The sequence below is a fragment of the Mytilus edulis genome, chromosome 2 (assembly GCF_963676685.1).
Source record: "Mytilus edulis chromosome 2, xbMytEdul2.2, whole genome shotgun sequence".
NCBI lineage: Eukaryota > Metazoa > Mollusca > Bivalvia > Mytilida > Mytilidae > Mytilus > Mytilus edulis.
Window position 1 is genome coordinate 39,893,217 of NC_092345.1, and position 17,731 is coordinate 39,910,947.

General features: G+C 34.1%; 1 protein-coding gene across 1 annotated transcript in view; it reads left to right on the forward strand.

Annotated features, from left to right (window-relative positions):
• Window positions 1-17,731, forward strand: part of LOC139510159 (protein C-mannosyl-transferase DPY19L1-like) — a 306,322-nt gene that overhangs the window by 122,720 nt on the left and 165,871 nt on the right. The window contains exon 13 of the mRNA XM_071296510.1: window positions 9,995-10,096. Coding sequence (XP_071152611.1) covers window positions 9,995-10,096 — 102 coding nt within the window. The remainder of the gene's footprint in view (window positions 1-9,994; window positions 10,097-17,731) is intronic.

A 17,731-nucleotide genomic window follows, 5' to 3' on the forward strand; every position in this document is an offset into this window, starting at 1 on the left:
TTTTAACAAAAATTGAATCCTTGGGGTTCTTTGAAATGCTGAATCAAAAAATGTACTTAGATTTTTGATTATTGGCCCAGTTTTCAAGTTGGTCCAAATCGGAGTCCAAAATTAAACTTTGTTTGATTTCATCAAAAATTGAATAATTGGGGTTCTTTGATATGCCAAATCTAACTGTGTATGTAGATTCTTAATTTTTGGTCCCGTTTTCAAATTGGTCTACATTAAAGTCCAAAGGGTCCAAAATAAAATTAAATTTGATTTTAACACAAATTGAATCCTTGGGCTTTTTTGATATGCTGGATTTGTATAGTAAGAAGGATTGGAATCTCGCGGTTTATCGTAATCTCTTCCGCGGCGAGACTTCGGTACTCGCCACTATTACTACTACTACTACTCGTCACTTACGATATCGGAACGTGATTTTTTGAGGCCCCTCATGGGGGGGTCCTAGTAATCACATAATCACCATTTTTTTGCCAATATAATCACATAATCATTAAATATTTGCTGATCTTTAGTAATCAAATAATCATAAACTAAAAATACAGTCCTAGGTAATCAAATAATCATGAAATATTTGGCTTAATAATCAAATAATCATTAAAAAAACGGCCAAGTAATCACATAATCAAAAACCCCATGAGGGCCCTCTTTTTTGTACACATGCATCGAGTTGTGTTCTTATTTTTGTGACGTATAGACAATGTTGTAATGGTTAAGGACTTTATTCATTGTTAAACATAATAATTATTGATTTTCACTCATGACAAGTTTCAATTGACGAAAAAGCATAATTTAACTGTTTTATTTGATGGACATTGTAATGCAATGTGAATAACGGCAGTTGACAATGTGTTTGTATGTTAACTTCTGTAATTTTTTATTTTCAGTCAATTGTCAAAGAAATTTTAAAAAATCTTATTCTTGTAAATTATGTCATTATAGTTATATGCGAATTAAATTTGCATCTTCGGAAACTCTTTCAAAAACTTTCAATCTCGGGAAACAGGTGCAAAACATTTTTTTGTGGCAAAAAAGAACTGACAACACATTTCAGGACGAATTACTGCATTGCGTTTTATAATATACATAGTGGCTAGTCATTATCATAAGTTTGGAACAAGTACTGTTAAAGAGGGAGCCCACTGGTAAACCCTATAAAACTGCCTCTGCATGTTACTGTAGCAGGTTTCATTCATCATAAACATATATAGGCATAAAAGAAACGTTAGCCAGTGTGTTATAAATTATCAATGCAAGCAAAATTTTTTAATTGTACTAATAACATTACATCTTTAAATGCACTTTTGTTTCTTATCAGAGCACTTTCATCAATTTGTGCATGAATTTGATAGGGCAATTTTATAGTGTCAGCTCTCTGTCATACATGTCATACATGTATAACGGCCTCTCAAGTAGTCAGTCATGGAATTATTCCTGGTTATGTATTATTCACGTATAATACAGAAATTAACTTGAAAAGAGCGACTTGTCATATATCAAAGAAGACTATCTTTTTCTGATTGTACATTGGTACACTTTCATATGAGGTACGCAACAGCAGTTTACATCAAGTATTAAAACAAAAGTAATACTTTTCTGTTTGTAACTTTCATGCTTGGTAGGTCTAAACTGTAGTGTATATAGATATTTATCAATAAATGTCTTTGTAAACATAACTAAAATGTTTCTCGTCTAACAGAAGATACTTTTTGTACAATTTTGCCTTGTATTGACTTTATAGCGCACAGTTACTAATATGCATGTACAACACTGACTTTTGTCTATCAAGGAAAGATTGAATAATTGCTTACCGGTACTTCAACGTCATTTGAACTTTGGTGAACTGAGCTGTCTCATTCGATTGACAATCATACCACATCTCTTTACTCTTAGGTCTTAACTTCAAATTTGGTATAAAAACTATTTTTACAATAAATGTCTTTGTTAAGACGTACATGATAACTATAAAATGGTTATTGTCTAACAGAAGATACTTTTTGTACAATTTTGCCTTGTACATGTATTGATTTTATAGCTCATAATTACGAATATACTGTATAATACATGTAAAACAATTTTCGTCTATCAAGATAAGAAATAACAATAGATTGAATAATTGCTTACATCAACATCATTTGTTTCTTTGGTGAACTGAGCGGTCTCATTCCATTGGCAATCATACCACATCCCGCATCTCTTAACTCTTATGTCTTAACTTCAAATTTGGTATAACAACAATTTTTTGTGCATGTATTATGTATGGGCTGTTGGTTTCATGTGATAATATTTATCGACCTGCTATGCTGCATGGGTTTTGTTGATGGTGATTGACATACATTCATTGATTCAATCATTGTACATGTAGACTACTAGTTTTTAAAATCTTCATTTGATATTGAATGGATAGTTGTCTCATTTCAATCATATCCCATGTCTCCTTGCTTATTTTACTACACATACATGTAAATCGTCAATATACACTCAACACCAAGCAGATTTGAAGTATTAAATGAATCTGGCATGTAATGGAATTTAAAAGAAGATGTTCAATGATTTATTTTTATATTAAAATATAGAAATAATCCAATTTAACCCGGGTATCACATGATCATCTATCAAGTCACTATCAAAGTTCCATACACACAGAAGAAGTTTAGGTAGAAGAGATTAAAAGTTAATGATCCAATGAAACATTGTTGGTATATCCTCCATAAATGAACGTTCTGGTCAAAAGTGGCATTCAGTTGTACACTAGTATTTCTATTTCTATTTGAAGGCATGCCATATACATCATGTATATATGTTAGTCCACATGATTAGTGCATGAATGGCCAACTGCTGTTTGCACACAACTGCTTAGACTTTTTTGGGGACTTGAATCCTTGTGCCTAGACTTTTCTTCTTAACATTCACCAGTTTGAGCATTTTGGAAAATACTGAAAAAAAGGTGTAATATAGTTACATGTGGCAATAATAATACAATATCATATGGCTTAAACAATTCCAATATCAAATATGTCCTTAACAATAGCAATACTACCTCAAGATCTCTGCTTGAACAATTATATTTGCAAAATTTATGTTAGATTTCTATGGGTTTATGCAAATTCAGGAATAATTTATATTTGTAGCAATGTTTCTATTGTTTTAAAATAAAATATTTTGCAATATTGTAGGATCAAAAGATGTCGCAAACAAACAAAAAATCAAAAATAACAATAAAAGGAATAAATGTTAGATATTTTGGATAACAGAATATCCTTTATATATTATATATATAAAACTCTAACTGGACTTGACTGAAGTATAGTTTAAAGCAGTTCGGTCTAGAAAAGATAAAGCTCAGGTACATTTGCAATGCACAGGTTTAAAAAAATTATGACGTCTTCCTATTTTAATTATTTGCTTTGACGCCGTTGCTGGAAAAAATCTTGCAAGGCTATTTTGATTTTTGCTTTGACACCGTTGCAGGAAAACATCTTTCATTGTTGGATTTGAAGTTGTTGCAGGAAAACATTATTTAGCCTAGCAAAATGCCATAATTAACAGGCATAATAATTAATTGGACTTAAATTTGTAATGCATTTGATATGTGGTATAACAGATAGAGAAGAAGGGAGTCCATAATAATAACATGCATAATAAAAGGGGGCAGTGATTTATAATGAAGACCAAAACAGCACTACCCATATGCATACATCATTAAAGGCATTAAAGTAGATGAACTGTGTTGATGTATCATTATTTTGATGTCAGTAAAATTGTACGTTCACAAATTTACCATGATGCTGGTAAACACTGGGCTGAACATTTGAAAATATTACCATCCATGCATTGTCCCTTTCCACATCGGCAAAGGCAAATCTATGGAGTTTTCTATGGAACAGGGCTAGTTAAAATTGATGTAAAACTATTTCAAAACACATGGTTTAACGATTTCATTTCGGTATGAACAGGAAGGAAGTATCAGATTATTATAACAACTGGATCCCCTCCCAATTTAGGCCTGGTAAATTGCGATTCATCTGAGAACCACATTGATGTTTAAAGACAGAAAAGTATCACAATTCCCTTATTTAGCGGTTTGAGCTTTCTTCAATACACTTTATCACCAATGTTTTACGTTTGTAAACATGTTTGAACATTAATCTAGGCCAATTGAAGAACTTTATTCATTTTTCCCAAGCCACCCCCATTTTCGCTCCAGAACGCCATTTTTGTTGTAATCAACTCAAAGAAACGTAAAAAAATAGGAAAACTAATGCATCAATCACTACGAAATTTACTCAATACACGAAGAAATCATATATCTATCAGAAAATATAAATTTTATCACTCACCTCCGTTTTTTGAGGAAGGAGTATAAAAATAGAAAATGATGATAGGACAGCCCAATAGGCGGGATAGGGTGAGGTCACTTCGGTCAATATGCAAATTAATTCTATGGAGCCGTGTATTCTTACTGCGATCGTAAAAGTTATTAATTACACCAGAACCCTTTTAAACTTCTTATTTCAAGCATACAATTTGATAGATATGGATTGTAATACTTACATATCGGGTGTCAATTTGTTTAGGTGATGCAAATGTCCGCCATTAATCAAGGCACATTTAGCATTTTCCAGATGCATCACGGGTAATCTCACATATACTTAGATTTTTGTCGAGCCTGCAACTTTTGTTGCAGAAAACTCAACATAGGGATAGTGATTCGGCGGCGGCGGCGGCGGCGTTAGCTCACTTCTTAAAAGCTTTATATTTTAGAAGGTGGAAGACCTGGATGCTTCATACTTTGTATATAGATGCTTCATGTTACGAAGTTTCCCTCAGTCACATGTCCAATGTCCTTGACCTCATTTTCATGGTTCAGTGACCACTTGGAAAAAAAGTTCAAATTTTTTGTAATGTTGAATTTTCTCTTATTATAAGTAAGAGGATAAGTATATTTGATATGTGCGTACCTTGCAAGGTCCTCATGTCTGTCAGACAGTTTTGACTTGACCTCGACCACATTTCATGGATCAGTGAACAAGGTTAAGTTTTGGTGGTCAAGTCCATATCTCAGATACTATAAGCAATAGGGCTAGTATATTCGGTGTATGGAAGGACTGTAAGGTGTACATGTCCAACTGGCAGGTGTCATCTGACCTTGACCTCATTTTCATGGTTCAGTGGTTATAGTTAAATTTTTGTGTTTTGGTCTGTTTTTCTCATACCATATGCAATAGGTCTACTATAGTTGTTGTATGGAATGATTGTTAAGTGTACATGTCTAGCGGGCAGATGTCATGTGAACTTGACCTCATTTTCATGGTTCAGTGGTCAAAGTTAAGTTTTTGAGTTTTGGTCCGTTTATCTAATGCTATATGCCATAGGTCAACTATATTTGGTGTATCGAAATATTTTATGATCTTTATGTCAGTCGAGCAGGTTTTATTTAACCGTGACCTCATTTTCACGGTTCATTGCACAGTGTTTAGTTTTTGTGTTTTGGTCTATTTTTCTTAAACTATAAGTGATGTGTCAACTATATATGTTGTATAGAAGCATTGTTAGCTGTACCTGTCTGCCTGGCATGGTTCATCTGACCTGGACCTCTTTTTCAAGGTTCATTGGTCTTTGTTTAGTTATCTTGGTTAATGTTAAGTTTATGTGACAGTTGTAATAAAGCTTAGCTTTATACTTAGGACTATCAACATAATATCAATGATTAGTATAGAAGGCGAGACATCTCAGCGTGTGCACTCTTGTTTATAATGGGCCCAGTTTTCAAGTTGGTTCAAATCAGGATCCAAAATTATAATATTAAGTTTTGTGCAATAGCAAGAAATTTTCAATTGCACAGTATTCAGCAATAGCAAGAAATCTTCAATTGCACAGTATTGTGCAATAGCAAGCAATTTTCAATTGCACAGTATTGGGCAATAGCAAGAAATCTTCAATTGCACAGTATTATACAAATATAGCCTTTTTATGAGGTCGATACAAGGATATATTGACCTGAAAGAAGTATATTGACTGAGGACGAAGTCCGAGGTCGATATACTTCTTTGGGTCGATATATCCTGTATTGACCTCATACAAAGGCTATATTTGTTATATTATTAATTTCTGACCATATTTGTATCAACATCGTCATTTAGGTTTGTTGGAATTTTATAGATATTACATTGTCTCCTTGATAATAACAACATATAAGTTGTTATTTCATTTACCTTTTTTTTTGGACATCTTACATTTTTTCTTATGTATTTGAAGATTTCTTTCGTCAAATAATCGATCACAGATATCATGTGTTTCAAAACGCTAAACACTATCCTGAAATTCATTACATGACGTCACAAAGTATGATTGGTTTTTAGATATTCTAAAAATAACTGTGCAATATGCTTTTTGCAGGTCAATATGCTTTTTGCTATCCGCTGTTTTCTCTCTACCTTCGAAAATACAGTTTAACATGTGACTATCCCTAAACGAATCAAATTTGTTGAAATATACGAATTAATAATATTGTGCAATAGCAAATATTTTAAATTGCACAGTATTGCGCAATAGCAAGAAATATCTAATTGCACAATATTGTGCAATAGCAAGAAATTTTCAATTGATTGGAGTTATCTTTCTTTGTCCAGAATAGTAGTTGAATCAACTTAAATCATGTTTTATATAATATACAATGTATATTCACTTTTACTACCAACTGATAAATTAAAACAATCTTTACCATTCAGTGATAACAAGCACTTTATTTTACATTTTAATATTTTATGATGTATTTAAATGAGTAGTTATTGTTGCAAACTCCATTAGGAATTTGAATTGAGATCAGTTTTGGAAAAAGGTAAAGGGGGATGCGAAAAAAAATGGGGGGGGGGGGTTAAATTTTTCTCATTTCAGATTTCATAAATAAAAAGAAAATTTCTTCAAACATTTTTTTGTGAGGATTAATATTCAACAGCATAGTGAATTGCTCAAAGGCAAAAAAAAATGTTAAGTTCATTAGACCACATTCATTCTGTGTCAGAAACCTATGCTGTGTCAACTATTTAATCACAATCCAAATTTAGAGCTGAATCCAGCTTAAATGTTGTGTCCATACTTGCCCCAACTGTTCAGGGTTCAACCTCTGCGGTCGTATATAGCTGCGCCCTGCGGAGCATCTGGTTCTAGTTTACAGACAATAACTTGTGTTAAAGTGTATGAATCCCTCTGAAATTATACTACAAGGTTTCTTACTACAAAGGAAAGGCTGGAATTGAGTTTGGGGTTCTTGCTCCAAGGGGAGTTCAAAAAGTGAGAGGCCAAAAAAGGGGCCCAAATAAGATTTTTGTAGTTTTCAGTCAATAGACCACATTCATTCTGTGTCAGAAACCTTTGCTGTGTCAACCATTTTATCACAATTCAAATTCAGAGCTGTATCAAGCTTGAATGTTGTGTCCATACTTTCCCCAACTTTTCAGGGTTCGACCTCTGCGGTTATATAAAGCTGCTGGTTCTATGAGTTAGCCTCTTTAAATTATTGGCCTCAATATACTACTGCAACAGTTTGTCATCTAAACTCCTCTGAAACTTTACATCAGAATTTCATGAAACTTTGTACATAATATGTAGATGTCCCTGTTGACAGGAAATTATGATTCAATCTTTTATACGACAGCAAAAATTTATGCGTTCATATATTGTTTTGACGTTGTAGTCATTGTCAGAAGGCAATTGGTTTCCGGACAATAACTTCAGTTTAATTTAATAGAAATCTATGAAATTTAAAGAAAAAGTTTATAAACACAAAAGGAAGGTTTGGATTGTTTGTTTGAGTTATGGTCAGTTTGGGAATTAGGGCAAAAAAAGGGCCCAAATAAGCATTTTTCTAGTTTCCAGACAATTACTTGTGGAATGATGTATGGATATCTCCGAAATTATACCACAAGTTTCCATACCTCAAAGGGATGGTTAGGAATGGCTTTGGGATGTTATAGGTCAAACTGTTTAGGAATGAGGGGCAAAAAGGGAAAAACAAGGGTTTTCCTGGTTAATGGACAATTACTTAAGCCCATGGTTGAATTACCTCCGGTACACTGCTTTTACAGTATGTATAAAAAAAATGTTGTATTGTCTTCAGGTGATGAGCTGTCAATTTATTTAAGTTACTATTTTAAAAATACTGATTGAGGTATATATTAATTTTAGCCATGATTATGTATGTCATTTTCTATTTTAAGACTTTTAAGATGTATTTAAATGGGTAATTCAAGCATAAAAGCAAAAAAAAAAGATAGTGTCAATTCCCAACAGTGTGTATAGCGTAAACCAAAAAAAAAAAAGTAGGGAAAATTCGCAACAATATAGTGAATTTTACAAAAGCAAAATTGAATATGAATTCAAATCATACAACCAATTCTAAGTTCTTTGACTACAGTTCTTCTGTGTCAGAAACCTATTATGTGTCAAATATTTGATTACAATCCAAATTCAGACCTGTATTAAGGGGGAGTATTCTGTCCATTTTTGCTCCAACTGTTCAGGGTTGGACCATTGCGGTCATATCCAGCTGCATTCAGCAAAGGAATTTATTTCCAGGAGTAATACCCCTTTGAACTTATTGGCCTAAATATACTACTGCAACAGTTTGTCTTCGCAACTTCTCTGAATTGCATGACACTTTGTAGATCATAAGGACATACTATGTAGATGTGCATTACGACAGGAAATTATGATTCAATTATTTATCTAGGAGTTAGCTCCTTTGAAATTATTGGCCTCAATATACTACTGCAACTGTTTGTAATCACACATCCTCTGAAACCACACAACAGAATTTCATGAAACCTTGTAGAACATATTATGTAGATGTGCATATCCACAAGACATTTTTTATTAGTTGACTTTTGTAGAGTTATGAGTTTTTGAACTTTGAATCTGGTGAGATTTTGTTTGTCCAGTGGCAATTTTGGGATATGGGGTATGTGAGCCCGCTCACAAAGGTTCTTTAATCTTTAATACTATTATAGAAAGAGAGAAAGCGTAAATAACAAAATTGTTCAGCAAAGTAAGATCAACAAATAAATCTAATTCCAGAAACTTAAATTACAGGTGAGGGATATCAAGCTCACATGATCCTCTTATAGAAATATCCCGGTGTCATAAAGTTTGATGTACATGTACTAAAATGATGAAAAATTTGTATAGAACCAAAATTTCATTAGTACTTACTAGAAATAAGGGTCTCTATTGATATAGATATAAAAAGATGTGGCATGATTGCCAATGAGACAACTCTCCACCCAAGTCCCAAAAAATGTCTAGTGAAAAACCATTTAAAAAAGGAAAACCAAATCTATATATAAAAAATAGAGAAACACGTATGAACTACATCAACAAACAACAACCACTGATCATCAGGTTCCTGAATTAGGACAGGTGCAAACAAAAGCAGCAAACTTAAACATTTTAATATGAACCAACCTTCACCCTTACCTGAAACAATAGTGTTACATCACATTACACAACAATTTTAGAAAGGCACACTATAAAAATGGCTTAACTCAATCAAATGATATATTAACACAAACAACTTAACATACACTGAACGAATAAATATGATCTATGACACAATGTAAAATCGATAGAATAAGGGGCAGGATGTTGAACGATATCAGAAAGACAACAATAACCTTGGACAAAATGCCGTCAAATGAAATAATGTACACAGGTAAATGAAAATAATTTTGTAGTAAGGTATACAGTAATGAAATATTTTTCATAAAAACAAATAATGTTGTTCTTTGATAAGAACAGAAGTGACAATTTATTGTCATACCAAAGACTTATCAAAGCTGGTATTAATTACAAATAGAGAGATGAGAATTAAAGCTAAATAAGTAAAGTAAAATATTAAATAACAGAAAAGCATTACAAATTGTATCAACCGGTCAAATTAACACGAAAGTACGATTTGAGAGTATTAGTTGCATTATGCTTTTTTCTTTAGGCACACATAGGAGAAATATTCAGAAGTAAGTTTGGAGATTTTAAGAATTTCCACACAATGTTGTACACTTGTGCCAAGGAGTTTGATTTCATGGAACCAGAGGTAAAGATTATTAAATACTTGCATGCAACTAAGTACTGAAGACTTTTCTTTCCCTCTACTCTACCTCCATCATCTATTTTATCATGCAAAGGTACTTTTAGTACTCACCAGGCACTCTGGCTTCCTCCATCAATAAACACTAACTGCCAAGAAATATCACAATTGTGCTGAAAGATGCATGAATCAATCATATGTTTATACATATTCTGTGAATAACATTATAGTTAGTTTAAACATATTTAATTTGCCTAAATATGCAAAAGGGATTAGACACAAGTTAGTTATTGTCGAGCCTGCAACTTTTGTTGCAGAAAGCTCGACATAGGGATAGTGATCCGGCGGCGGCGTTAGCTCATTTCTTAAAAGCTTTATATTTTAGAAGGTGGAAGACCTGGATGCTTCATACTTTGTGTATAGATGCTTCATGTTACAAAGTTTCCGTCAGTCATATGTCCAATGTCCTTGACCTCATTTTCATGGTTCAGTGACCACTTGAAAAAATAGTTCAAATTTTTTGTAATGTTGAATTCTCTCTAATTATAAGTAATAGGATAACTATATTTGATATGTGCGTACCTTGCAAGGTCCTCATGTCTGTCAGACAGTTTTGACTTGACCTCGACCTCATTGCATGGATCAGTGAACAAGGTTAAGTTTTGGTGGTCAAGTCCATATCTCAGATACTATAAGCAATAGGGCTAGTATATTCGGTGTATGGAAGGACTGTAAGGTGTACATGTCCAACTGGCAGGTGTCATGTGATCTTGACCTCATTTTCATGGTTCAGTGGTTATAGTTAAATTTTTGTGTTTTGGTCTGTCTTTCTCATACTATATGCAATAGGTCTACTATATTTGTTTTATGGAATGATTGTAAGGTGTACATGTCTAGCGGGCAGATGTCATGTGACCTTGACCTCATTTTTAGGTTCAGTGGTCAAAGTTAAGATTTTGAGTTTTGGTCTTTTTATCTAATACTATATGCCATAGGTCAACTATATTTGGTGTATGGAAATATTTTATGATCTTTATGTCAGTCACGCAGGTTTTATTTGACCGTGACCTCATTTTCACTGTTCATTGCACAGTTTTAAGTTTTGTGTTTGGTCTATAAGTAATGGGTCAACTATATATATTGTATAGAAGCATTATTAGCTGTACATGTCTGCCTGGCATGGTTCATCTTACCTTGACCTCATTTTCAAGGTTCATTAGTCTTTGTTCAGTTATCTTGATTAATGTTAAGTTTATGTGACAGTTGTAATAAAGCTTAGCTTTATACTTAGGACTATCAACATAATATCAATGATAAGTATAGAAGGCGAGACATTTCAGCGTGTGCACTCTTGTACTTATATAGTCTTCTCCCAGTAATCACATTAGTTTGTATATTGATAGTGCATCTTTTGAGGTTTGGAAGGAAAAAAAATATACATTTCAATATAATCTGTATCATCCCAATAACATGCTAAAAAAAACCTTTTACTTTGGTTTTAAATTACACGAGAAAACTAACGGTCTAATTTATGTACAAAATAATGAACAAAAAACAAATATGTAACACAACCACTGAATTATAGGCTTCTGACTTAGGACAGACACATACATACAGAATGTTATTTGTCTGTGTGTCTTTTCTATGTCAGCCATGGCGTTGTCAGTTTGTAATTTTCAATGTACGAGTTTGACTGTCCCTCTAGTATCTTTTGCCCCTCTTCAATAGCGTGTTAAAGTTCCCTTATTTTGTTCAAGTAAATTCGTGTTACAGACACACAGTCCCTAATTCTATTAAGCTGTTTTGTGTACTGTCCTCAATCAATTTAAGTTATTCTTTGGTTTTCTATGGTTAACATGTCAAGCATGGTGCTCTTGCAATTATATTTGTAAGTGTAATCTTGTCATGTAATATTGTCATTTTATCGGGTATGTTTAATTAGTTATCAAAGGTACCAGGATTATAATTTAGTACGCCAGACGCGCGTTTCGTCTACATAAGACTCATCAGTGACGCTCATATCAAAATATTTATTAAGCCAAACAAGTAAAAAGTTGAAGAGCATTGAGGATCCAAACATTGCCATAAAGCGCGGAGGTTCAGCTAGCCACAAAACCATGTCAAATCAGGAATATGCAAGTTGTTATCTATTGTAGTTCGTTTCTACGTGTGTTGCATTGTTGTTTGGTTAGGGTTTTTTTTGTGAGTTGCACTTCAGTCTTCTGTTATTTCGTTGTTTTCCTATTAGAGTTGGTGTGTTTTCCTCGGTTTAAGTTTGTAACCCAGATTTGTTTTCTACATTTGAAAATGCCTGTACCAAGTCAGGATTATGACAGTTGTTGTCCATTCGTTTTTGAAGTGTTTTGTCATTTGATTTTCCTCTGAGTTCAGTATTTTTGTGATTTTACTTTTTTCAATAGATTTATAACTTTTGAATAGCGGCATACTACTGTTGTCTCTATTTATCCTTTATTATTCATCCATTTTTTCAGTATAAACTTATGACGGGAATCGGTACATGTACATACCGCCATTGTGTTTTTGTGTTATGGTCCATTTTGTGTTTTTATCTTTCATTCTTTGTTTTTGTTCTTTGTCTATAAACTATTTCGTGAGTTTTACCTGTCGATGCCAGAATTGAATAGTGAAATTTTGAAAAAATCGACATAGCCCATACGTACAAATGCAAGTTGAACAGTTAGGCGACCTCGAGTATATTCCATTCGTTGGATCTCCAATCTCCCCCCTTTCTGAATTATGATATCAGCCAAATTTGAATATTTACTATGGAACGCCGGAACTACCTTATGTTAAAAACTTTCATTATATGATGGTACTTTGACATTATACGATGGTACTTTGACATTATACGATGGTACTTTGACATTATACGATGGTACTTTGACATTATATGATGGTACTTTGACATTATACGATGGTATTTGACATTATATGATGGTACTTTGACATTATACGATGGTACTTTGACATTATATGATGGTATTTTGACATTATACGATGGTACTTTAACATTATACGATGGTACTTTGACATTATACGATGGTACTTTGACATTATACGATGGTACTTTAACATTTTACTTTGCTTTGTCAATTTCGAGTAGCTTGGGTGTCCTCTGCAATTTTTATTTTGATTTTACATTTTTAGCTCACCTGGCCCGAAGGGCCAAGTGAGCTTTTCTCACCACTTGGCGTCCGTCGTCCGTCGTCGTCGTCGTCGTCCGTCGTCGTCGTCGTCGTTAACAATTTACATTTTGAACTTCTTCTAGAGAACCACTGAATGGAATGGAACCAAACATGGCATGAATGTTCCTTATGAGGTGCTGACCAAGTGTTGTTACTTTGTAGCCGATCCATCATCCAAGATGGCCGCCAGCGGGGGACTTAGTTTAACATAGGACCCTATGGGAAATGCATACAAATGACTTCTTTTAGAGAACCACTGAATGGAATGAAACCAAACATGGCATGAATGTTCCTTATGAGGTACTGACCAAGTGTTGTTACTTTGTAGCCGATCCATCATCCAAGATGGATGCTAGCCGGGGACTTAGTTTAACATAGGACCCTATGGGAAATGCATACAAATGACTTCTTTTAGAGAACCACTGAATTGAATGAAACCAAACATGGCATGAATGTTCCTTATGAGGTGCTGACCAAGTGTTGTTACTTTGTTGCCGATCCATCATCCAAGATGGCCGCCAGCGGGGGACTTAGTTTAACATAGGACCCTATGGGAAATGCATACAAATGACTTCCTCTAGAGAACCACTGAATGGAATGAAACCAAACATGGCATGAATGTTCCTTATGAGGTGCTGACCAAGTGTTGTTACTTTGTTGCCGATCCATCATCCAAGATGGCCGCCAGCCGGGAACTTAGTTTAACATAGGACCCTATGGGAAATGCATACAAATGACTTCTTTTAGAGAACCACTGAATGGAATAAAACCAAACATAGCATGAATGTTCCTTATGGGGTGCTGACCAAGTGTTGTTACTTTGTAGCCGATCCATCATCCAAGATGGCCGCCAGCGGGGGACTTAGTTTAACATAGGACCCTATGGGAAATGCATACAAATGACTTCTTCTAGAGAACCACTAAATGGAATGAAACCAAACATAGCATGAATGTTCCTTATGGAGTGCTGACCAAGTGTTGTTACTTTGTAGCCAATCCATCATCCAAGATGGCCGCCAGCGGGGGACTTAGTTTAACATAGGACCCTATGGGAAATGCATACAAATGACTTCTTTTAGAGAACCACTGAATGGAATGAAATCAAACATAGCATGAATGTTCCTAATGTGGTGCTGACCAAGTGTTGTTACTTTGTAGCCGATCCATTATCCAAGATGGACACCAGCGGGGGACTTAGTTTAACATAGGACCCTATGGGAAATGCATACAAATGACTTCTTTTAGAGAACAACTGAATGGAATGAAACCAAACATTGCATGAATGTTCCTTATGCCGTGCTGACCATGTGTTGTTACTTTGTAGCCCATCCATCATCCAAGATGGCCGCCAGCATGGGACTTAGTTTAACATAGGACCCTATGGGAAATGCATACAAATGACTTCTTTTAGAGAACCACTGAATGGAATGAAATCAAACATGGCATGAATGTTCCTAATGTGGTGCTGACCAAGTGTTGTTACTTTGTTGCCGATCCATTATCCAAGATGGCCGCCAGCAGGGACTTAGTTTAACATAGGACCCTATTGGAAATGCATACAAATGACTTCTTTTAGAGAACCACTGAATGGAATAAAACTAAACATTGCATGAATGTTCCTTATGAGGTGCTGACCAAGTGTTGTTACTTTGTAGCAGATCCATCATCCAAGATGGCCACCAGCAGGGGACTTAGTTTAACATAGGACCCTATGGGAAATGCATACAAATGACTTCTTTTAGAGAACCACTGAATGGAATAAAACCAAACATGGCATGAATGTTCCTTATGAGGTGCTGACCAAGTGTTGTTACTTTGTAGCCGATCCGCCATCCAAGATGGCCGCCAGTGGGGGACTTTTGAATGAAATTAAACATGTTCCTTTCCTTATCAATGAGGTTGTGTTGTCACTTTTAGCCAAATTTTATATTTTTCAAAAACCCAAGTAGAATCAGGTGAGCGATACAGGCTCTTGAGAGCCTCTAGTTATAAATTAGTACTAGAACACACCCGTGATATCGCGGGTCTGTGACTGAATTAAAGTATATAACTATGCACAAGCCTTATTTTAGTATTAGTATTGTCATCTGATAAATATAAATTACGTGTAAAACAAAAGGGCCTGGAGTGGTGTAATTTTTAATCTACACCTTTGTACTATATTAGTTATATATGAAGTTGATTTTTTTTATTCATGTTTTTACGTGATGACGGCTGACAAATTGGACCTTGTAATTTTAGTATTATAGATTCGTATTGTTATCTTAGAAAGTTTAACTGATTAAAATACTACAATAGGTAACAATTTGACAATTAAGTAGTGTCAACCCTGTGATTATGACCCATGTATTACTATATAGCATATTAATCCTGAATACACCGTTTGGTGGTGCGCCTGTCAGATGCGGAACGTACAGATAAGGTAATTGGTAACAGGTGAATATACTATTGGTATCGATATCGGACTCGACCCGGAACTTCTTAATTATTGGCAATATTAATTACGTGGAAAACAAAAGGGCCTGGAGTGGTGTAATTTCTAATCTACACCTTTGTACTATATTAGTTATATATAAAGTTGAATTCTTTGATTCGTCGTTTTTACGTGATGACGGCTGACAAATTGGACCTCGTAATTTTAGTATTATAGATGTTTTCTTAAACCCGAAGTTAGCTTGACAGCAATAAAGACAGAAAAACTAAAATCCTGATATTTTGTCAAACATCATTGAGTCATTCTCTCTATGTTTTTTCTTCAAGTTTACACTCAACATATATTTAAGAAATAACTTCATTATTGAAATATTAAATAATATTAAAAGAACTGTAACATAACAGTACATATCTTTCTAAATTGGATGACTAACAAAATAATGCATTATTGGCTTTTTTGGGGCTACTCATTCACTTAAAAGAAATTTGACTTGATATCTATAAGAGTTCCTTTAAAGATAAGTAAAAAATTTGGTGATTACCTGTAGAAAAAAGTTGTACATGAATCACCTTACAATGCTGGGGAAATCCCTGCAGCAAACTTAAAACTATGAAATGATCACCTGTGGAGATCCCAGCAGGTGTAAAGCTATTTATAGACTTGAGAGAATAAACGGGCTTGGGAAATCTCAGTAGGTTTATGGTGCTTATATAAGATTATCGTTCAGGTGAAATGATCACATTTTTATACGACAGCAAAAATTTTAATTTTTCGTCGTATATTGCTATCACGTTGGCGTCGTCGTCGTCGTCCTGCGTCGTCGTCTTCGTCCGAATACTTTTAGTTTTCCAATCTAACTTTTGTAAAAGTGAATAGAAATCGATGATATTTTGACACAAGGTTTATGACCACAAAAGGAAGGTTGGGATTGATTTTGAGAGTTTTGGTCCCAACATTTTAGGAATTAGGGGCCAAAAAGGGCCCAAATAAGCATTTTCTTGGTTTTCGCACTATAACTTTAGTTTAAGTTAATAGAAATCTATGAAATTTTGACACAAGGTTTATGACCACAAAAGGAAGGTTGGGATTGATTTTGGGAGTTTTGGTTTTAACAGTTTAGGAATTAGGGGCCAAAAAAGGGCCCAATAAGCATTTTTCTTGGTTTTCGCACAATAACTTTAGTTTAAGTGAATAGAAATCAGTGAAATTTAAACACAAGGTTTATGACCACAAAAGGAAGGTTGGGATTGATTTTGGGATTTGAGGTCCCAACAGTTTTGGAAAAAGGGGCCCAAATAACCATTATTGTGCAATAGCAAGAAAATTTCAATTGATTGAAGTTATCTTTCTTTGTCCAGAATAGTAGTTGAGTCAACTTAAATCATTGTTTTATACAATATACAATGTATATTCACTTTTACTACCAACTGATAAATTAAAACAATCTTTACCATTCAGTGATAACAAGCACCTTTTGTTACATTTTAATATTTTATGATGTATTTAAATGAGTAGCTATTGTTGCAAACTTCATTAGAAATTTGAATTGAGATCAATTTTGGAAAAAGGGAATGGGGGATGTGAAAAAAAAATGGGGAGGCGGGTAAATTTTTCTCATTTCAGATTTCATAAATAAAAAGAAAATTTTCAGACATATTCAATTCTACGAGATCAAGAAGTTTTTTTTAAATTTTTCAACCTGAAGTTGGTACATTTGCTATATACCGGTAGTTGATACGGTGCATTCGATTATTCAAGTTCATTAAAGATAGAGATAATTGTAAGCAGCAAGAATGTTTAGTAAAGTAAGATCTACAAACACATCACCATCACCAAAACACAATTTTGTCATGTGTCCTTTGTTTAATATTCACATACACCAAGGTTAGCGACACAGGCTCTTTAGAGCCTCTAGGATAATTTATGGACATCTTCAATATCTTATTTTTTATTGTACTGCATTTTTATGCCCCACCTACGATAGAAGAGGGGCATTATGTT